The 23,557-nt window shown below is 39.3% G+C and overlaps 1 protein-coding gene across 4 annotated transcripts; it reads right to left on the bottom strand.

Moving 5' to 3' along the window:
• Positions 1 to 343: 343 nt before the first annotated feature.
• Positions 344 to 23,456, bottom strand: BEND6 (BEN domain containing 6). 4 transcript variants are annotated; one of them, XM_066314969.1, is made up of 10 exons: positions 23,051 to 23,456; positions 20,904 to 21,061; positions 9,757 to 9,985; positions 9,510 to 9,655; positions 8,924 to 9,022; positions 8,381 to 8,558; positions 6,710 to 6,927; positions 5,211 to 5,403; positions 3,177 to 3,315; positions 344 to 653 (listed from the first exon to the last, which is right to left on the bottom strand). In XM_066314969.1, the coding sequence occupies exons 3-10, from the start codon at positions 9,953 to 9,955 to the stop codon at positions 386 to 388; spliced, it is 1,440 nt and encodes a 479-aa protein (XP_066171066.1). In that variant the 5' UTR covers positions 9,956 to 9,985; positions 20,904 to 21,061; positions 23,051 to 23,456; the 3' UTR covers positions 344 to 385. The 4 variants fall into 4 exon arrangements, with proteins under 4 accessions (XP_066171066.1, XP_066171065.1, XP_066171068.1 ...); XM_066314968.1 differs by having other exon boundaries at positions 23,129 to 23,455; XM_066314971.1 differs by lacking the exon at positions 23,051 to 23,456 and adding an exon at positions 22,526 to 22,822.
• Between the last annotated feature and the right edge of the window lie 101 nt (positions 23,457 to 23,557).

Below are 23,557 nucleotides of genomic sequence, written 5' to 3'. Positions count from 1 at the left end.
AATAGCTTTCTTTGATTAGTTAAGCAGTTTTCCCTTAAGGTGAAAGCAAGGGGAATTATGGTTCCTCATGTATATCCTTTTGGTAGTACTTTAAATAATGTTTTTCTCTAACTAAGGGGAATTCTACTTGTATTCTTCAGTACAAATTTTAATTACCACATAACATGCATATATCTTATAACATCTTAAATCCAAAGATATTAATATGCCTTCATTTTTTTCCTAGACTATGGGATTTTCATTTGTTTGAGACAAAAGTTCTCAGGCTTCTATCTCTGTCCACTGCTGGACACTACCATATATCTAGTACAATTTAGATATTATTTCTTTTTTTTGTTTTATACTGCCTCCTAATCTCCGTTGAGCTGGAATGAAACACCTTCTGTTACTCCTTGTCTGAATTCCTGAGATCCTGTCCACAACCCTGGTTGGGAGAGGGCGCTGGTGAGCTGCTGGCGAGTTGAGACTCCACCTTAGAAGAAGTGGGTTTGGGACACTCTGGCTGACCACCTGGGGTGCGAGGGGAAGGAGTCAGGCAGCTGTCACTTTGCTGAAGTTGTGCAGTAGCAGCTGGTGAGTCATCATCCTGCTGGTCTTGTGTGCAAGGAGGAACAGCCGAAGAGATGATGCCCTGAGGAGCAGCTGTTGAACCACTGTTGAGACATTTTATAACTAAGTGTGAGATATTAACATTAAATGTACAATTAGTACTGTTCTTAGTTTCCAAGCTGCAGAGTTTGTTTATTTGCTAGTTAAACAGTTTTCTTTACTGTCATATTGCCCTTTACCTTGTTTCCTCTCAGCTTCATGGATCTGAGATGGAAAGTTCTCTGTCTCATCGGATTTTGACTCCAAATTTTTTCTCTTGAATCATAATTCTGCTCTAGGGAAAGGTGGAGGAGGTGGGTAAGGAAGAAATAGCAGCAAGGGAGGAAATAAAAACTGCAGCATCACCAGTTTTTAAAGTTAGTAACTTGTGTGGATAAGTGGTTACTAAAGGTACTGCACAGCAGAATTTTCTCTAGCCCTCTCTATACTTCATTGCTGGAAGGTGGACTGAGGGAGTAACAGTGAGATTATGAGCACTTTTTAATTGTCTTTTCTGACAGAGAATGTGTGTCATCTGAAGTAAAGAAATCACCAGGTTATCTCGATTACTTATATGGTGCTTAGCTGCTTTGACAGTGAGGGAATGCTTAACAGATGTAAAAAAAAAATCCATTTATAAATGCATCAGTTAGCAAGGCACTATTCAGGCAATATCTGAATTTATTACAATGGATGTTGGACTGGATTTTACATAAGCACTGATCAATAACAGACATAAGGGCATTTTTAAAATATCGAAAAGGCATTTTTAAAATATTGAGTTTAAATTCGAAGGTCTATTTGCAGTATTAAATAACAACCCAGAACTGTTTTAGCATAGTCAAGATCTTCCTATCAAGGCTTCAGGAATACTGTGTACATTAGAAGATTCAGGAATCAGCAAAATTTATGGATCTATCTGATGAAGATAAAGATTTTAAATATTTAAGATTTTAATACTTTCAGAGAAGACAAAATCTGTCGTTTGGTGCTACTATTTTTCATGCCTCTGTTAAGGACACGAGAAAATACTGCAGTGAATCATTGCATAATGTATGTTACAAATACACAGGACCTTTGATTTATGAAGTCTTCTCATCCCTAGGAGAAATGCATTAACATAGTAAACTTTATTTTTGCCAGGCTGGTGCCTTTTTTTATTGTTTCCAGATGGAAAACCCCGTGTATGTGGATTTTCCTAACACTCATTCTGTAAGTGCTTCTCAAGTAATAATTCACAGACCACTGGTGGTCCATGGAGTAATACCAGGTGGCTTCGAAAGGAATTTTAGAAGCAAAGCACTACTACTTTTCAGAAATTTGTATCATAACATAGTAAAATATCTTGGTCTGCTTCTTATTTGTTGTTGTTATTGGGTTTTTTTGTTCTGTTGTGTTGGTTTTTGGTTTTTTCTTATTAAGTGTCTCACAGTTGCAAATTTGGATTTTAAAAACATGCAGGAGGCAAGTGAACCAGGAAGAAGAAAAATGTTACTTCAGTATAGAAAGTCTAAGTAAGGACAAATCTCTTTTCCCTGTCACCCTGTTTTAATCACTTGCCCTGTTCCTTGCTCATTTCTTATGGGGTTCTTGAGGAGAGGCTGAGGCAGCTGGGCCTGTTTAGCCTCAAGAAGGCTCAAGCTGATCTTATCTATGTGCACTGATGTCTGATGGGAGAGCATAAAGTAAATGGAGGCTCTTCTCAGTGGCAGAACCAGAGGCAGTGGGCAGAAATGGAAACCCAGGAGGTCCTGTCTGAACATCAGGAGACACCATGGTGGTGGTGGAGCAGTGGTGTAGGGTGCCCAGAGATGTGGTGGAGTTTCTGCTTTTGCAGATACTCAGCCAAACTGCATGTGGCTCTGAGCAACCTGGTCTGGGTGATGGTGCTTAGAGCAGCAGGGGCTGGACCAGCCAACCTACAGAGGTTACTTCCAGCTCCATCATTCTGTGGCACGTACATTTGGTATATATGGAAACAGTACTGTGCAAATAGCTGACTTCACCACTGTAGTCTTGAGTTGGTAATTTTATATTAGTTTATTCACAAGGCAAAAATGCCCATAATAGGTAAGATGTTATTTAATAATTCCTCTGACCCAATAATTTAGACTCTTTTGGCAGTAAAGGATTGCCAGTTTAGCTCTCCTACAGTACTCTTATAAATACATACCAAAGAGGTGTGATTCTCCTTATATTCACTTGTGGGTTAATTGGGGTACAACAGGTGACATAAAAGTGGAATTGACTGGTCTCTGGTGAGAAAGAAAGGTAACTGCCAAATCTAAAATAGACATATTGAACAAAGCAACTCCATGTGTTTACTTCTGTTTTCTCTTCCTGTAATATAACAGTCTTGTGCTTCTTTTTCTGGAACCAATGACTATTTTTGTGCAGTAATGTTAAGTTGGATTGCTTCTGTATTATGTACTTTTTGTACAAGGTTATGGAAATATTTACTGGCTTGGTAGTGCATATACCAAGTAGGTAAATATATATTATCTGAATTTTAAGACTGCTTTTAGATTTTATTATTATGAAGTAATATGCAGAATTACACAGTGCAGGCATTTTTTTATTTGACTTACCAAAAACTATGTTTCTGAAAAGCACCTGAGTTAAGATCTTTGCTTAAAATTGGCTTCTTGGTGCAATTGTTCAGTTTTTGTCCCATCATTCGCCTAATTAAAGCATCATCTGTGTTTGGAAACAACTGCTTTGTGATTCCTGCAAAATAAAGATATATATATATATATATATGGAGCCTCCAAATCAGGGAAACAAGAGATGTGTGGTATAAAATATATTTCTTGCATCTTTTAAAGTTCCAGCTACTTCAGCTTCCACTCTAGTTACTTCACTATAGTTACAAACTCCTTCATAGATTTTATACATGCCAGCTCCTGTTTTTTCTTTGTGCCTTTCTTTCTTTCACATTGCTGTGCCTGCTCTTAGCAGACTCAAAAGGAACTCCAGGGCCACAAGGCCTTCAAGGCCTTCTGTAGTGAGTGATTTGTGCTTGCTAATCCTTTGTCCTTATGTTCTGTTCTTGATAGAAAAAGAGTCCTTTTCCTATCCTCATCAATCCTTATGACTCTTAATCTTCCTTTTTTTTCCCCTCATTAATTTTCATTTGCAGGTGATGTCATTTTTTCTAAATATTTTCCTTCTCTTTTGCTTAGCCACATGTTTTGAATGCAATACTGAGGACTCAACATAAGAATCCAATTCCTACTCCCTTCTTTTCCAGCATCTTTCCTCCCCTTGATTTCTTGCCCTTTCATTTAATTTTATTCTTAAGTCTTACAATTTCCATCCTCTTCAAATAATCTGATCTATTGACTCATTTTCTACAGTCCTAGAGCTCCAAAACTACCTTCTAAATTTTCTTTTTCTCTTGTATAATGTTGACACTTTTCTTTTTAAATTCCGGAATATTCTCTTCTACCTTAACAAAGTTCTGTATAGGCTATAGATTTCTTTATAGGCTTTGTCACTGAATTTTCCACAACATGCTGTATTCCACGCCCTGATTACCTTCTCTGCTTCCTTTTTCAGTTTTGTCTAGGCACTAGCAGGATTTAGAATCATAAAATCATTTGGGTTGAAAAAGACCATTATGATTGAGTCCAACCATTTTTCTCAACCCATTAAATATTTTTCATTTTTCTCAAATGTCATTCTGAAACTGTGTCATCTTTCTGCCTCCAAATATATTTTTACCATCCTACACACTCTTTCCTTTTATCTCTCTTGACTTAGGGCCTTTTTTCTAACAAGGTTCTTAAGGAAAAAAGGTTTTTGCAACTGATAACTTTTGAAACTGCTGGCTAACTTACACAAAACTGTACTAAAGTACAGGAACTGGAGCTAAGCTGAGAAGAGAACCAAAAGAACTGCAGAAATCCAAGGAAATGGCAATGGGAGAGGAATTATAGTACAGTAATTAAGGCTATATTGTTCTAGTGTTTAGTTATAGGTGTGAATCCAATTAAAATTTGGCTTCATATGCTCACAAAATACTGGGTTTTTTTAAAGCTGATACTTCCATCTGATGTTACCTTCCATCTGAAGATACTTCCATCTAAAATTATTTTCTGTCCTAGGCACCAAATATTTTGTGCTGTAAACCTCAGCATAAATCAAATTTTGCTTGCTTCTTGGATCGCTATTTCTGTCTTCTATACAGTCTCCTTTTGCCTCTAGCGCTATTTAAAATGTCAGAAATCATAACAATCACTAAACTTCAGAACACAGCAGACATAATTTAAAATTTGATCCAAGTGTGTCCTCTTTTTGCCTTCCCTTAATCTGTTATCGTCGTGCTCCAGGTTTGACTGTTGCAGGTTAACCTTGCAAGGGTTAAAAAAAATTTACAATATCACTGTGCCTGAGCAGTCACCTGAATAAAATCCACATAATTCACACAATAAAAATACTACTACTTAGCATTTCCCTGGCAGTGTTTTTAACAGATAGTTTGAAAAAGCAGGTAGCTGAAGAAGGAAATAGGAATCAGCTCATCACCTGAGTAGACCAGCTGTGAAGCATGACAGCCCCTCCCTCCAAGAAAGCCCCCTGCCAAGTCAGAGCCACATTGAGTAACATTAACAAGTCATCACCTATGATTTCCTGAACTTCATTCTGATTCATAGCTGGTTTTGCTGCTTTATCCTTTGAAGAGGAGGACTTTGCACCTGTCAGGCTGTGTGTAGCCATGTATTCATGTGTATAAAGTGCTTGCATCAAGTCATTTATAAATTTTTGAGGTTTGCTCTTGTTACAAAGTGCAATCTGCCACTTTTCGATCTTGAACTGGAAAACAAAATTGGTCATAGGCTTAACTATTGCAGTTTTCTAGAAATATTATACAGTATTACCACAGAGATATCTTTTTAGTTTCCTATTTTTAAACCATAATTTCACAAGTAATCTCTGCAAAGAGTGTGCTTGAGATAGCACCACACTTGCATACACAATTTTGGGGACCATACACACAGCTTGTTTTCTCCAGAGGGAAGTGTGGGGCAGACTAAGAACCCCATGCATCCTAGCAAACCCTTCACCAGGACATCCACAGTACTCACTAGTACTCACAGGACATGTTCAGACATAGCAAAATCCTTCTGCTTGCACTCCATGCAGGCTGGCTGTGGTCCAGTTTTGGCATGGTTTCTGTACGCCTTGGTAGCAGGCACTGTGCCTAAGCAAATATTCCTGCCTGTGAGCAGACATGCCCTAAGAACTGTGACATCTGGTCCCGGCTTTGAGAGTGGCTTCTGCACGCAGCAGTGGTACAGCCTAAGATTTTGAACTCTACTAACAGGCAATTTTGTGCTACAGCTACAAAGGTAGGTTGCTCAGAAAATTAGATCTTTTTATTTCTTCAAAGATGTTAGGTCAATTCTGTGGTTTGCAATATGCAGACAAAACATACCACGATAATTCTTAACACACTTCTTTGGATTTTAGCACTCCATGACAACACACAAGAATGATTTGCATGGATTAGCATGACCCAATGCATAATGCTTATGTAAATTGTGAATGCAGATGCTAGAATCATTCTTTTGATTGTGTTTTCACTTTTTTCATGTACAGCCTCTGTGCCTTAGATTTCTCAATCATGTTCTAATTGCAGAGAATAAGGGAACTTCTTTACTCAGTATTTCTGTATACATGTATTTCTACTTAACTGCTGGCCAGTGTCTGCAAAAGGAGAAGAAACATAGCAGCCTCCAATTACAAATTAACAGTTTGAACAGACTGCTGGTATTCTTCTTAGATTTTCTTTGAAATATCATCATTCCCCTTTGGCATCCAAACAATTAGGCTGGAAGTTATCCCTGGATCTTGGTATTTTCTTCATGCATCCACATTCTGCCCTTAGCCACAGATATACAAGGTCACCAAAATTAAAGTGAATTTGAGCGTGTACAGGACACTGAATAAAAGATAATGCTTCTCATGGAAAGAGCATTCTGCACAAAAGGGGCACATTATTTATGTTATCAACGCAATGATGACAAATTATTTTACCAATTGTTATTTTTTATATTATGCTATAGCAGTAAACTTTATACTCTGTAAAGTTTTATGCTGAAATTGCCTTTTAACTGACCTGTTTTTCAGTCTGTTGCTCCTCATCTTCCATATTCAAAGTTATTGGTGAGCTGGAATTACTATGCATAGCTGCATAGGAATCTGCTAATGGATTGTGAGATGCCTTCCAAACAGCATGTGGATGCAGACTGGACGTAGATGATGTCACTCCCCCTTTGAGCAGCGCTTCAGCCATCCCTACCAGTTCCTCAAAATGAGTGACTGCCTGTGGCAACACTGAAATCAGATGAAAAGTGAGGGGTAAAACAGTAATTGAAGCTTTCAGACTCCAATTACCTAAGCAGGGATATTTTTGCAATTAGATTCCTGTCGTAATGTGAAAGACTCGAAGTAGGTGGCAAAGACATTTTAACATACTTTTTTCCTCCTCTCTCAAATGCTTTCCTGCCATTCTGCTTTCCCCACCCATGAAGATCTGGCCTCAGTTTCTAGAAGAGATCAGTTCAGTGCAAGGCTAAGAGAAACTATTGGTTTATGCCCATCACGGCACAAAACAGACTATTTCCCTTTCTTCATTTTACAATCGCAAAATCTCTACAAGTCCCTAAAGCTATTGAATATGGGCTAGGTGATGTCTGATTTTTTTTCCTTCTTAGAAGTTACACAGACTGCAGAGGCTTTTCCTTTTTTTTTAATCTATAGAGAATATATTTTAAATAACTTTTCCTCAAAATAATATTTTTCAAATATAAACTTCTATTGCATCCACTAAAAAGAATCAACGCAGAGCAAAAAGGACGCAAGAGATGACGTATCAGCAAGATACAGAATGATTAAATTGTAAATGATAAAAATGTAAAAGACTAAGATAATTGCTCAGGATGCAAAATAAATTGACTTATAAGTGTGAGAAAAGTTGTCAGACACTAAGAAAAATGTTTACAAATAATATTTTAAAAGGTGGAGGTGAATGATTCCGACCAAGATGAATAATGTAAAAAATGCAGTCAGGTGGGAAATGAAAATGATAAACAGTTGCAAAATCATCTGACAATAAGAAAAACCAGATACCAGACTGTCTAGGGATGGTGTGGTGTAGCTGAAAAGGGAAGGAGTAAATACTCTTTAAACCTGATTCATTCACTAATGGTTTGAAATTCTGGATTCAGTTTTGGCTGCCTCAGAGTCAGGGACAAGAGGCAGCAAGAGGCGCTTCAGAGATGATCACTAAAAGATGAAGGATTCATTTATAGAGGAACAAAATATTTCATCTCTGGGAAGGAATTAAATTTGGTGCATCTGAAATAAACTCAGATTATCAGTAATGAGGAATCACCAAAGTAATTAGAAATTAAGTAATTTCAGAATGAATGAAATAGCAATTGATCAAGGAAGACTGCTAGTAAATAAGGTTAGTTGGACTGGTCAGTGAAGTATTTGAGCTTAGCCAATGGTTACACAGCATACAGAAAGGTTCTCTTGGGAACAACTGACAGGATTTAGACAGATTTTTTTCATTTCTAACTCTATGATTGCACGGCCTCTGCGTATGACAGTAAGTGCTACTGGAATTAAGTGCTGCCGTGTATCACAGACTTTGATGCTAATGGTAGGCCTTGATCATGTCAGGTTCTTGAGCATCCATAATTCCCATCCAAATGGCCTCTTATAAATCAAGCTTTTCCTGACCTTCAGGCTTTCCTCTTTATCAAAATACTCCCGACTTTACCTTGAAGCATCACGAGGGACTGCCTTAGGCGGCAGTTTTCTCTCATGGTATCTGTCAGCTTCCTCTTGAGACTTTTAATTTTGGCACATAGTTCTACCTTGGAGAGTTGAAATAAAGGCTCTTCATCATCACTGCTACTTTCACTATAGAGAAAGTTGCTTCCTGGATATGGTTCTCTCTGAAAAAAACCCCAAACAACTGTGATATCTAGAGCAACAACAACATAAAATAAAAGCATCAAAACTAACATTAAAATATCTGGCTGAATCAAAAAATTCTCTTGTATAAACAGACTAAGTGCATTTTAATAAAAGTTATTATGGAACATAGCTATTACTATTCTTATTGAAATTAAAAATGACAGGTCAGTATAATATGTAACTGTTAGGTACCTTTGTCTCTGTTCTCTGCTCACCAATTTTCCAAAGCAACATCTTTTAGTACTGTTAACTTCATTACGGCAGAAATTCTGTGCCTCCCTCAAAAATACCTTTCAGACTGCTTTTGCTTAATACATTAAAATTGCTGAAAATGGATGTTTACCTGTTTGTTAATTAAAGATGTTTCAAGTTGACTCAGGATGTTGGCAGGAGCAGATGCCTGCAATGATTTCTTTCTTTTTATATGTTTCATCATCTTCCCCTGTAAAAAGTACATAACAGTGCCTTTGCATTCCTATAGAGCCTTTCATTACAATATTTCATAATATACCATAGATTTTTATTCACTGTTAGTAGTTTTAAAAAATGCAACTCTGTTAATTTTTATGTTTTTCTTCCCTATATTTTGTCACTGCAGATCTCAGCACAGGGCACACATCAGAAAACCTGGTCCCTTCCCTTTTTTATGCACTAGTCAGATTTCTGTCTTACAGGGGAAAATGCAATGAACCTACGGAGCATCAAAGCTTTGAATAGCACTCGTCTCTTGACACAGAAAAGGACAAAATCCATTGGCCTAAGTAATTACTCTGACAGGTTATTGTGCTGAGGTACCATGTGAAGCCTGCTTGTATTCCTACCTGTACTATACATATTTTGTGTGTTGTATCATGAAGAATCAATAGTTACAGTTTATTTCATTCCTTCATGGACATAAAAATATAAGGCACATAAAGACAGAAACTCACCTTTTCTTTGTCCAGGTCACTGTCCTCGCTTTCTGAAAATATCATTTCTATCCTCTTCCTCTTGCCTTTTCCAAGAACTTGTATTTTTGTAATTTCATCTGCTCGTAATATCTTTTGCATCATTTCCACCAGTTCTTGAGGGTCATCTGAAGGGATGGAAAAGAAAAAGGCCAAAGCACAGACAATCGGGCAACCATACCTTAAAAGCAGATTTTTTATCAGACAAATATTCTGGAACTGCACTCACCACTCATGTACACAACTTTTACCAGGTGCTTTTCTGTCTTTCTTTCTCCCACAGGCCAGTTTACTAGTACATGCTCATTAGGTTTCAGAAGTCTTTCTAGATCATTGTCATCACAGGGAAGGTCCTGTATCCATGATGTCTCTCCAATTTGCAGTGAATTATCATTTACAAAATCAAACAGTGTGAATTTTTTCATCATTATGTGGCTTTCTTGTCACACAGACACTTCCTGAAGGACACAATAGGAAAAACAACAGCCATTGTATCATGCCATAGGGATGTTACAAGAACACTTTAAAAAGCCCCAAACAATCCTCCTTTTGCTGGATATTGGTAATTACTTTGTATGAAAATACTGTAAGAAAGTGAAAACTAGCCAAGCAATGAGTTGTATCCCCCTTGAAAGATGAGAGATGGTCTGTTCAACACCTGCACATCAGACATTTGCCTCCAAAACTATGCACAGAAAACAGCTTTCACTCACAGAGTCCTGGCTCCCATATTATTTCTATGTTCAGTCTGTCTGGAATCTCTACTACTACTACATTTGTCTCAATCAAATTTTCAGTCCAGCCTCTGACTAAAAGATACAGGTGTGATATAACCTTCCCCTAGAATGAAGGAAAGAGCTAGCTACACATGCTATTAAGTGGGAGGTATGGTTATCACTTCATAGGCAGGAAAACAATTGCAGCCACAGAAAACCAACCCAGAACTACCCAGGACAACTGAGTGGGTGAGCTATGACACATCCTGGCAGTGGAAAACTTGATATACAAAAGAAATGACAGGCTAAAGACTGGAAGAGAGCTGGGCTGCTTCATGAGGAATAACAACAACAAGGAAAACCCAAACCCACATATACATTAAATAGGAATAATTTGCTTCATAAAACCATACTTTTAAAGCAACATGCCATTATGGGCTTTTTAAAGCACTGAATTTCTCCACCAGGAGAAGGGAACAAATCATACTTTGAGCTTTATTTTCACAATTAGGCTGATAGCCTTTTATGAAAGTGTAAATTCTACTGGAAATATAACCAGTTCTTTTAAGTGTTGCCATTATACTCAGAGAAGACATTTTCTACTTTAAATTTATTAAATCAATACATAGAAAATCTGATTTTCAAACCTGAATTTTCTTTCCAGCAAACATACGGTCAATTCAAAAAAGTGAAATACTTTTACAGAGCTGAAAACTCACGAATTCCTAGATGTGACAGTGTGATTTGCGATTGACTTGGCCTCAATCAGTCAGAAGCAAATTTAGTGCCTCATGAAGAGGCTGTCAAAAAGGTAACTCAGATCTAGAAAAGGAGAATTACATGGGGCTATTATGTCAAAGTGAGAATATCTGGCTGCACTGCTCTATGAAGTAATGTCAAATTGCCTGCAGAAGCCCAGGTTGCCACTATTCCACGTATCTGTGCTATGCCTCAAGAGAGGTGGCTTTTCATACCAAGATGAACTGGTAATTTGCAAAAGACAGCTGCAGTCTTGCCAACATGTTTACTGACACAATGGGGCGAGCAGTATAAGATAAGGAATCACCATTAAAAGTATTAAATCAAGCTTTTATGCAGAATGTGTTTAGTGATAGCACTAGGATTGTTAAGTATTGCTTTGCAGGAGAAAGGAGACTGTGTTTGCAAGAATTGACATTACTTTTCTTTAAAGATCAGAAAACATCCATCCCATGCAAATCCTGGAAGAGGAAGCAGCCTGAATATCTCTGCCTAGCACGACTCACCAGAGACCTCATTCTGCCACTGATCCATGCTGGATGGATCCTCATACCACAGACAGGGATCATTCAAATGAATTAACAAATAGACAAAACAGAACCCAAAGGAACACAAATTTCAGCACTGACCTCACTAGGGACAGGTAAGATCCAAACTGGAAGTGCATGTTTGTCTGAACAACAAAATACCAGATTTGAAACAGGTGGAGTATGCAATCAGTTGGACATCAGTATTCTTCCTTATTTTTTTAAAATGCTTTTGAGTATATACTTCACTCAACCTAACATTTCTCATCTGGTTCAAAGATGTTATTTTTGCCTCTGATCAACCCAGCACAGTAATCTCCACCACCCAGTTCTTTGATTCTCAAACAAAGTACTTTAATATTTCTCCCCTTGGCCTTGGCAGTTGTGAACTACTTCTTTACCCTCCTAAAAGCCCACATAAGAGCAACAGAATTGCAGCAAAGTTAGAGCTGCCAGTGTGCTAAGTCTAACAAGTGACTGATTGACTTCTATATATTTTTAATGTTTCCCTGCAGTCCTCTAACACTTTGTCTTTTATCTCACATTTTGTATTGAGACAAATATTCTCTGAGCTGCGGGACATTCTTGTGGTCTGAACCTGTACAGGGTTAGCAAGCCAGCCCAGGATTTCCAGAGGTACAGTGAATACACAGGCTGTTCACAGTGTGCAGGGCAAGTGACGACTCCCCACAGCACTAGGGCTAGTCACATACACACTGTGCCAATACCATGCACATCAGTAACAAGTCCAACAGCTTTTGGAAGGGATCAGACTTGTCTACATTTTTAAACAGCTTAATGGAGTCAATGAAAACATGGACTTCTGGATGTTTAGAGCTCAGGAGAGCAGCCTGGTGTCACTGGTAGATGGTGTAAAGCATCTGGAAGATGCTGTGAAGGACAACAGATACCTCACAGAGTCTTTACACCAGGTAAGCACCTGGATCCATGAAAATACATCCTGCCACTTTAAGCTAAGGACAGTTTTTACCATGGTCATGGCAGGATGTGGAGCTCAGCAATTTATCTAAAGTTCTTCTGAGCTGACAAGATTCTTGCCTGTGGTCAGAGGGTGTACTAACAGCTAAACCAATTTCACTAAGGGCCTTAACAGCTGCTATATTCTTACACTTCTCTCCTTCTGCTGAGAGAAGGAATGTTGCTGCTGTTTATAAGCGACCAAGGCAGGAAAGCAGTTGAGGGGCAACAACAGCAACTGGCCAGACCCCCTTTTCTCTGCTGCAGCTCTACTGGACATAAGCCCAACTGCTTGTGTTGTGGGTAAAATTATGAAATCATTACATTGCCAAATAAAAGGAACAGAGTAGTAGTTGATTCTGAGCATTTTTATGTTATGGAGCAATGCCTTCAGCTCCTGCAGTAGACTTAATCAAACTATGTCTTTTCACAGAATTTATTGTGACAATCCATGGGCCCTGGGGATAACACCTAACTGTCTGCTGCCATCATCTCTAGCCAGTGATTAAAGGGAATGGAAAGGTAGAACAAAATGTCACTAATAAGGGAGAGGAACAGTAAAACACTTCACTTTCTGGAAGAGAACTGCTGCAGTGTTTTCTCACTCTAGCCCCCCACAGGAGTCAATGTGAAACTTGTCCAAGTCAGGACTGCTGAAGAGGCTTCCCTCTAAAATCTTATTTGTCAAAATGGATCAAAGGTAAAATATAATGTATCAACAGAAAACAAACAAAATTACTTGGAGACTGGGATTAAACTCACCAAACTTTTACTGCCTTAAAAGGGAGAGGTGTCTAGCCACATTTGGCTCAGTCACTGCAGAAAGGGAGGTGATTCATCTCACCCTATGACATGTGTCTGAAAGACAGCAGATGACTTACTGTCTGGGTGAGCTGATTTGTCTACACCAACTACTCAGTGACTACAGAGTTGGTGTGTCTCCTTCCAGAAGCTAGCCTGCTCCAGCCCATCTCGTATTAGCTTTTTATAGTTTTGAATGGATTTTGACTAGCAGAATAGATTCCAGTAGACCAGCAGAAGCTAATGAGCCAAAAGGATGACATATGAAATCGGTTAAAATTTTAAATCTTTCTAACATAGTTCTACAAGTCATCTAGTAAGAGTTCTGACACTGAATGCTTTGTTCAGGGGTTCATTTGGAGGAAACATTATCATTCACAGGCATTACACTGTGTGCAGCTACTAACCACAGAGACAATTATATGACCTTTGAAAGCCACTTATGCTTTACAAGTTAGTTAATTCTGCTATATGCTCCATTTGAAAATATTACTGATTTCAGTAATACTGAAATGCAAATTTATGATTTTTCGCTATTCTAGGTGATTTGTAGAAGGGGAGAATAGAAAAAGGAAGGAGCCATATAATTTTAAAGTTCTGCAGAGGAAACATTAATTGGACTCTTAATTTTTACAAACATGTTGACACCTCACATGCTGTACAAATGCTATTAATTTGTGATTATGGTATTATTACTAAGCAACAGAAAAAGCCAGAACAAAACTAAACCAAACCAAAATCATGAAAGAAACCCCAAGCCACCAAAAATCCACAAAGGTCACTTAAAGACATATCTCACCCTTTGTCTGACACAGTCTGTTCCATTCAGCCAGAGAACTGCCAGATGGCATGCTAAGATCATTATTTCTCCTTTCTTTCAGTAAACACTGTGCAAAGTGTTACAAGTTTACAAGATGAGATTGCACACCCACCTGACGAGTCTGATTCTGTTGGCTTAAAACAGGGCTTTGACACTGGCTTCAGCAAATCAAGGAACTGTACAACCATGAAACACACATCCATAATTATGGTAAATGGTCAAGCTTGTGACACAGTTGCCTTAAGTCGGTGAAGAACTGATGAGACTGGTTGAGAAAAACATGAGATGTGCCCCTGCTTATCTTATACCTGCCTGGAGGAAGGCATAAAGACTGAACAATACCTGGGTGGAGTGGAAGTCTCAGAGAAGCCCCAGAGAACACCTGAACCTCTCTACCACTTCTGTGCATAACTGTGCATTTCTTGTTATAAATGTAGTCCTTTAAGGAGACAAGGATGTACTCAAAGACTTTCTAGTGAAGGTCAGACAGCCTTTACTGCCACCTCAGCAGGTGGAGGAGGACCAAATGTTTATTGAACCTTTTGTGTCAACTCTAAATTCTGACTGAAAATAACCAAGACCCTCATTAATCCCCATTTGCATATTCACTTTTACATCCTAAGAATGCAAATGAAGAGAAATGAAAACATGCCTTACATATACAATCATAACCATCAAACCCCCATCTATAACATTAAGGAAGGGGGGGTTGGGGGCAAAGAAAGAAAAAAAAAGAGAGGGAGAAACACCTCTGCTTACTTGGGATCTTGGTGGACAGTCCTCCTCCCCTGAAGGGATGCCTCTAGGTAAGCTTTGTGCCTCCAGTGCATTGTAAGGACCTGTGAATATTTTTGTATTTCTATCTATATATTGCTAATAGATCTCTGTTACTATCATCAGCTGTAGTGATACACTGTAGGTAGTGCAATCCTATCACCAGCAATCCTAAACCAGCTTTCCTGTTACTTCAGGAAACTGTACTTTTTGTGAATCTGGACTGTGAAAGTTTTTATTAAACTCAGAATTATAGTACTGAACTGATAAATGGCACTATTCTCAAATCTGTCATCATGCAAGTTCTTACTGAATTCAACCATGCTGGTAATGCTGAATATGATTGCTGAGAACAAGGTGGAAAGCAAGGGGATTTATTTTAGGACAAATGTCTGTAGCCTTAATGCAATACATAATAAACACATAAAAAAGCTAATATTTTATTATGTACTAACATTTTATATTATTTACCCTCTGAGTTCAGCCTTCAATTATCCCAGTTTTCCTTGGAAAAAAAAAATCAAACCAAAACCCAAGCTTAATTGCTTTTAAAATTAATCTACCTCATAAAACCCTATTTATTTCCAATTCAGCATAAGTGGTAGTGACAGATTTGGTTTGTGTTATTTAGACTGTGATGTTTTGCATTGAATTTGTCAGAATATTAAATACAATGTTGACAGAAAACTTGGGCTGCACTGAAGTCTCAAAATTCCCAATAGCAAGTGTATGATGGAAAGCATGACCATATTTAAATAAGTTATATGCCCTGTTATAAGTTCTAATCTTTTTTACCTGAAACCAGTGTAAGATTTACTAATGAATTCAGTGAAATTAGGTGCTGTTAGAATACAGAAGTGTGTTACTGTTCAAAAGATTTACAGTGCAATATCTTAGTCATTTCTGGGCAACGATGATTCAAAAGCACAAATCTGCGGCTCTCAGCTGAGAAATACTGAGCGCAGATTTTCCAGAATCATCAGTATCTCTGCGTTCCAAATTCAGCTGGGAATCTGGGGGAGCATCTATCAGAACACTACTGTAACTCTTAAGACTATAAATGCACAGAAATGATCCCACTTGTCTTCCACAGGAAGGATAAAACTCTGTGATTTTATTCCTGATAGTTAAGAGGTCGCATCCTCACTGCAGATCACTATCCTGGTGTGACTCATTGTGAAATAACCTGAGATACTTTTCTAAGAAGTGATGCTATTCATGGTAAAGCAGCAGCTCTGGGCTTATTTACCCAGATGGCCTCCTTGACTTTAAAGCCTCAGCAGCATTTACAACTCGCAGGATTACACAGAGAACTTGGTGCAAACCTTGTACCCACATTCTCAAATCTGTTGAGTGGCCTAGGAATTCATGAAACCATTTTTATTTTTTACAATAGTGACCTCCTCCTACATTTTAGCAACCTAGGAGTTCTATAAAATAATACTAATATCGAAGTATGCCTTTGTAGGACTGTGGCTTGCATCAAAAGCTTGAAGAAATCGATTGGACAAGCTCTGATTTTTGCATTAAACAATTATTTTATTTGTTAAATTGAGTGGTAGGAAAGGCTGAATAATGAATTTTTAAGCAGGTTTATTTACTATGTCTAGAAGTACTAAACTTTTGTTCTAACCAATAATTTATTCAACTAGTGAATAATTTATTTAACCAGTGCAACATGGCATTCCTTTTAATGGATTTCAAGATAAGCTAGCATCGGTACTGGGTTTTCAGTACAGGATTCAGTTCTAGATTTAGATGCTTACATTTAGGTGTCACTGGTATACCACCTGTCTTAAGTTATTGCTGTAATTATTGGAGTTGCAGGGGTCAATTTGGATTTCTAAGCAGATGTCTGGAACTACTGTTATTTGCTTGACCTTCAGCTGCTACTCTAGAAGTACAAATCTCCCACAGGTTTTTTTTTTTTTTTTTTTTTTTATCACAACTGTCATCCTTTTGGAGATGTCTCAGCCTTGAGCAGCTCTAACAGTCATAAGTGTGAGCTTTAACTCAACACAGTTAAAACTTCCTGGAGAGCAATTCATCTTTTTTTCAACTGCTGTAGGGTTCAATTCAGTGGGTTAGAAATAAGCACATGGTGCAATCTTCGATACCATAAATTATCATGCCTGGCCTCCAGCTGCCTCTTCTGATGGGCACACACTTCACACAGGGCTGGGCTCTCCTTTGGGTTTACAGTGGTGATTACTAACTCCAGGCACCTCAAATGGCACTAAACACAAATTCAGGGAAATGCATTGTTCTCTGAGCCTCGATGATTTACCTGTGTTTAAATAGGAGCCTAGATATCTCATATGCCTATAAACCATGTACATTTATTTATCTGTTTTTTAATCCCACACTCAGGGAATAATTCACATTAAGGTAACGAGATGCCAAGTAAAATGCAGGAAGCTATCTTAATTCTACATGACAGATTAGTATCTTTATTAAATAGCTATTTCACAGCTGACAGATGGAGAACTAATACTTCAATTTGCCTGTTTGTAAATGCCATGCATAACAAAATGTATTATTATACAGACCAAGAAATAAATCTCTTTATTTATTGAACTGGATGAAATACCTATGCTACAGGAGTTTGAATAATCCCAAGAAAGCTCTTTCCATGCAGGTTAATATATCCAAACACTTAGAAAGCAATAAGTAGCCTGGAAGGAGAAACAGTCAACACAGCTCTGTAAAGTCAAACATTTGGCTGTGCTCATTATGACCTGGTTTGGGTAATCCAATAAAATCCATTTAACAGCTCCCAAATTATAAACATTAAGGAACAGTGATGCATCACTTATCTTGTCTAAAGATGTTTATGGAATCATTAGAGAAAGTCTGACCACATGCAAATCAGTGCTGAGGTGCAATAATTATGCACTTGCTCCACGCAACAGCCCAAGCAGTCAAATAACCTTTCCCTAAAAGGCTGAAAAAATACGAAACATACTCTCTGTATGCAATTAATGCGCTTTCAAATTGGACTTAAATTGGACTTCAAACAAACTCTCTAATAACCTGATATGAGAGGTTATAAGAGGATGCATCTTACTCTTTTTCCAAGGTAATAGACATTATATTTTTTATTCTACCCCAAAGCATTACTCTTTCAACTCTTAAAAGCAAAGAAGTGAAATAGCAGCTAGAAAATTCCAGGCTTGACTTTTGGTCAGTATTTAATAACCCAGCAGCATCTTTACTATCTTTACTTCTATGTCTTTACTGGCTGTCATAGGTGAGTGATCACAGATGAGAAGTCATGCCTGATTAATATTCAAAGTGCTTGCTCTTGTACTCCAAAGCTCTTCCCCAATTGCTCTGGTTTTGCAGCATTTTAGTAGGTAGGAGGAGAAAAAAAAAAAAGATCTGCATTACTATTGAAGGCCATGAACTAGAAAAAGAGACATATATATTGTCCTCTTACTCCAGGGAACATTATTTCAACTAAGAGTAATTCTGCATGCACTTAAGAGAATTGAGAGCAAAGCATCTTCCCTGCAAGGGTAAAACCCTCAAAACTTACTAGACCTATTTTTTCCCTTCCTGTAAAATTAAACGTCTTTTTACTGCATCTAGTTCAACCTAACTTTATAAAGTAATATAATAGTGGAATGACCAGTGCTGTATATCAGTCTGAAACAATCCTTAAACAACTTTCAATTATATAGTTAAAACAGTAATGAAGTGCAATTCCCTCTGAGATGTAAGGCTACACACAGATTGACAACTGCTACTTTAAACTGCCAAAAATGAATACAGAGCAAATTTCAACCAAGGACAAAGGGGCACACTGCTGCTGTAATAAAAAAGTGCCATAGGAGCTTCAGCAGTATATTTCCATCTAGGCTCAAGAACAGCCTCTCTGTCTACAAAGTCAATTAATGCCCACAGAATTCCTGCCAGCATTTTCCCAGCAACACCATGAACCATGAGTGTACAACTGTATGGCTCATTCTCCCCTTGATTTATATTCAGTCTAATAAGCAGAGGGAATTTAAATATGCAAGTTGTTTGAGCTGATGAAATCAAAAAACAAGGACAATTACCTCTACATATATAAATCTGACAAAAATTTGGTTTTACAGGGTCACCTATGACACCTGCAGAAGGCAAAACATTCCAGCCATGGAGGGATTAGTCTGCAGCACTGGAATCACAGAGTTTGGTCTTGGGTAAATCATACAGCTTTTGAATTTATATTTCACCTTTTCTGTTCAATGAATCTGAAATAATAATACACATTTACTTAATTTCAAAGATGTTCAAAGTGAGAATCAACTAATGCTGGTGTGCCTTTTAACCATATGAAGCACTGTATAGAGTAAGCAATTTAGCAAGTTTTGCAGAATGAAGATTTCTAATAACCCTACTGAATTTAGAACATATAATTTCACATAACAGATTTCTTTTAAATGGGCTGCCTTTAAGCCAGCAAATATTATTCTTTCAACGGAAGAAAGTGTTTTATAAGGTTTAATCATCTACCAGAAACTTTCACAACATTTCCTATGGTATGTTTAAGCTGCTAGTGTAGCACTGATGGCATCATGAAATCTGAGAGTAGAATATTGAGGGGGAAAGTAAATTATTTTATCAAAAGAAGTTGATAACACTCAGATTCTATGATATCTTCTGCATTTTATTTGCTTGCCTCTTTGGTTTTGACTGTATTTACTTTGGTTCTTGTTTGATGAGGAAAAACTCAAATATTTTGTTAGAAAGTATTAAATGATTAGAGAACCCTTCTAACCAGTTAAGTAGACATTTAGGCAGAATATTTTCTAAATTATAATTAATTAGTACAAACACAGTCCTTAAAGCATACCTACATACCAGTGAAAAAGAGAGGATGTTACCCTTTCACCCACTCAGCTGCTTTTCTGAAATAATTTCATGCATCATCTCATATTCTTATGTCCACATCACCAGATCCAGCATGTGACCTTTTTCCCTGAGCTCACTGGTACAGGGAGTCTTACAGCTGCAAAATGAGGTCCACAAGGCCTCAGTCTGCAGGAGGAGAGGTGTCTTCACAGAGCTGTGGAGTGCCCTTGAATCCCATGGCTCACACTGGGCGAGGTCAGCAGACCTCTGCAGACATGGTTTCTCCACTCAACATGCCATCACATTTTCTTTTTGCAAATTTTTTTGCCTGTCATCCTAACCTGTGGCACTCCACTAGAATTTTTAGTTTCTTTTAAAAGGTGTGGCTGCATATCACCTAAACTATCAAGGACTAGCCACTAGCCCAGAGACTGCTGCAATTCTGCAAGCAGGAAAAGGGTAAGGGAAGAAAGGATCTCCTCCTTCAGCCTTGCTAGCAAGACTGCTAAGTCAGAATAGGCTATCATGAGAGACCTGCTGAAAGAATATTTGAGGTCAACACTGCCTCGTCTCCCTGCAGGAGGGCTGCTGCTGCTACAGTCCATTCCCTGTTCAACTCCTACATGAAACTGCAGGAGTTTTGACAAAATTTCCATGTTCTTTCCCCACCTTACACAACTTGGGAAAACAGGTAAACTGCATTCAAGAGTAACTGTAACCACCGAAACATCCTCCTGTGCTCTTCCACTTCCAAATATTTGCTGGCCACCTCTTCTCTGTGGGTTCTCTGAAGCAGACCTTTCCTTTTTGATCCCTCTGCCCAAGTAATTTCACCACCTCATCCCTCAGCATTGCTCAAGTGAAAGGCTGCTTCCTGCACTGCCAGCAAAAGCTTCAGCCATGCCACCAACTTTGTCACTGCTGTTTGCCTGTGGTCCCCATCAAAACAAGCATCTGAGGAGGATCCTACAACCCACATACTCACATCCCTGCAAAAGTGCACTCGCATTAGGTGTGAAATGGCAGCAAGACCTCTTGCTTATTGCAGAATCAATGATTGCCTTCTTAGATTATAAAACACTCAATTCCACTTCTCCACCACTTCTGACCTCCCCTCCCATTCCACTCCCTGTGATCAAAGTTAGTCTCAAGACTTTGTTACCTTCTTTTACTTCTTCTCTGCAATGGCTTCACCTCCGGGATTTCCCCTCTGAGATCAAATCTCAGATGAGAGGTTTTGTTTTAACCTCCTCTCTTCATTTCTTTTGTCTTCTCTGTTTATCATCCTTAAGATTTAGGAAAAGTCCCCTAAAAAACATTCTGTAAAGAGTCTCAGATTAAAAGTGTGTTACATATAAAACTTCTCTTAAATTCTCTTTATTACTATTTGGGGAAACAAAATTACTCACATATAATTTGCTTATTTTTAATATGTAGTAATTTCAGCAATTTAAACTTTATTCACCATGGAAATAATATTTTAACCACACTACCATACTCTGCAGTATTTAACAACCACAGAGCAGTAATGAATATAAAGGAAGTCAGAGCAGCAATTTGGTGTACATGTGAGATAGTTGAATCAAAAGCCTGGAGCAGCAGTTCTCTGAAAAATCATCCATGTCAGCATTTCTTGTACTAAACTATACTCTCTTTTGCATTTGAAAAAAAATTAAGCAGCTGTCATGAAATTTATTATATCCTTTTGGAAAAACATTATCCTCAAGACACCAGTGAGCTCTAACTCCTAGAAGAGAAAAGCTATAAACCTTAAAGTAAAAAGCTTTCACTAGAGATTTGTCTGTCAGATGATTTCTATGCACTGTTACCTGAGAACGATGTGAAAAGAACCGTTCCCCCTCAGTTCTCTGTGATTTACCGTGCAGTCACTGCCATGTTACTTTTGCTCTATCATCCCACTCTGAAACAATCAATCAGTGCAGAGCTAAAGGTGTCAAGAAGTTTCCTGCTCCTGCAATCTCCTGCAGCGTGGCACTGCAGCATGATGCCAGGAGGGTCACACCAATTTGTTTCATGTTTCAGTGAGGTAACATGGACCTTTTGAATAATCTCCAGGTAATCTGCATTAAAACCATTCTACTGCAGTGTACTGCGGTATTAGGAAAGATTTCAATATTGCACCACGTGATGCTACACAACCTTACAGCATTTGGCATTTCTAGGCAGTCAGGGAAAGCTTCGAATCCATGGCTGCAATGTAGCAACTTTCCATTTTACAAAGTAATAGGACAGACTATTTTGGCTCACTCTGTTGGTGTATAGCACGAAATGATACAAAATTATAAATTATTATAGACGTAAACCAAATTTTTTTCTCCTTTTTACTTACACCCCCCCCCTCCGCTATCATGAGCATCTTTCAATGATAACAGATTTCCTTAACCTTAAAGGTATAGTAAAGTGTTACTATATTATTAGCCCAGTGATAAATTAATTTCACAAATCTAGAGATTATTGTTCCTGTTCTTATTTAAGCTACCACTGATACATTTCCCTCTCTGTCTTTCCAGCTTGCATATTTTTTAGTTTAACTTAAATTTACACATATGGTTTTCTGTAGCGTCATGTCAGTCATATAAAGCAGTAACATTTCAATGTTTCTCCAATGTTTACACAGAGATTTTAATTTTTTCTATGAAGTTTTAGAAATGTTCTTCAGATTTATGTGCCCACATCAAAGATGCGTGAAAAACTCATGAGTTTTGCCTTGAATGAACCTTTTTCCCCAGTAACATGAGTACATGCAATATTGCAAAATGGTACCTGGCTATATTTTCAGCAAGTGATTTTTTTTTTTTTTTCTGCGTGTCTGTGAGGGATTTTAGCACTGCATTTTTAAACACCTCTGAAACAGCCTTTGGAAAGTCTGGACTATCACAGTAACAACTACAGAGGTAGAAACAGCGACATAGGTGAACTCTTGTTATCATCCGCATTCGCGACCCGCACATGGCAGGGTTTTGATGCCGCACCAGCGGCGGCCGGCGGTGAGCGAAGGGCACGGGGCTGACATTGGCCGCAGCGCGTTGCAGTTTCCTGCAGTGCGAGTGTCCCTGCGGCCGCCGCTGTCTCTGCACAGCCCCGGCGCCTTCTGCCCAGGGCACGGCCGCTGCCCCGCGCCGCCCGCACTCAACGCCGGCATCGGGGACCCGGGGCAGCACCGCACGAGGGCCCTGGCCACCTTGTCGGGATGGATCTCATGATTTCCCGGTCCCTTCCCCCGCCACGAAACCGGCCTCCACCGACGCCTCGGGTGCAGGGCACGCCACAGACCCCTTCCCTCAGGACCTGCGCGGGCGCTCGCCGCTGCCGGCACCCCGCGCCCCTCGGTCGCAGCCCCTTTTCCCTCGGGGGGTCCCCCGGTACCTCGCAGCAGCCATTTTCCGACTCCGTGAGCAGCTCCAGCGGTGATGTCACCGGCCGAGACCCCTCGGCGGCGGGATGCACCGCTCCGTGTTCCTTCCTCCCTCCCGACACCGGCGGCACCTTCTTCTTCTTTTTCCTTCTCCTCCACCTCCTCCTCCTCCCGCCGCCCCGCCCCGCCGTGCCCGCGCCGGCTGCCATGCGGCGCCCGGCCCCGCCCCGCCCGCCGATGCCCGCGGCGCTCCGGCTCTGCCCGCCGCGCTCCCCGCTCCCGGCAGCCGTGCGGGCACGGAGGGGCAGCCCCACCGCAACCATCGCCGCGGCGGCGGCTGCTGAGTCACGGCCTGAATCTCATCCCGCTCCTCCTCCTCCTTCTCCTCCTCCTCCTCCTCCCCCGCGCCGCCGCCTCCCGCCCGGCTGCCGGCTCCAGCA

This window comes from Sylvia atricapilla, chromosome 3, assembly GCF_009819655.1.
Source record: "Sylvia atricapilla isolate bSylAtr1 chromosome 3, bSylAtr1.pri, whole genome shotgun sequence".
Lineage (NCBI taxonomy): Eukaryota > Metazoa > Chordata > Aves > Passeriformes > Sylviidae > Sylvia > Sylvia atricapilla.
This window is presented reverse-complemented; position numbering and strand designations above follow the sequence as displayed.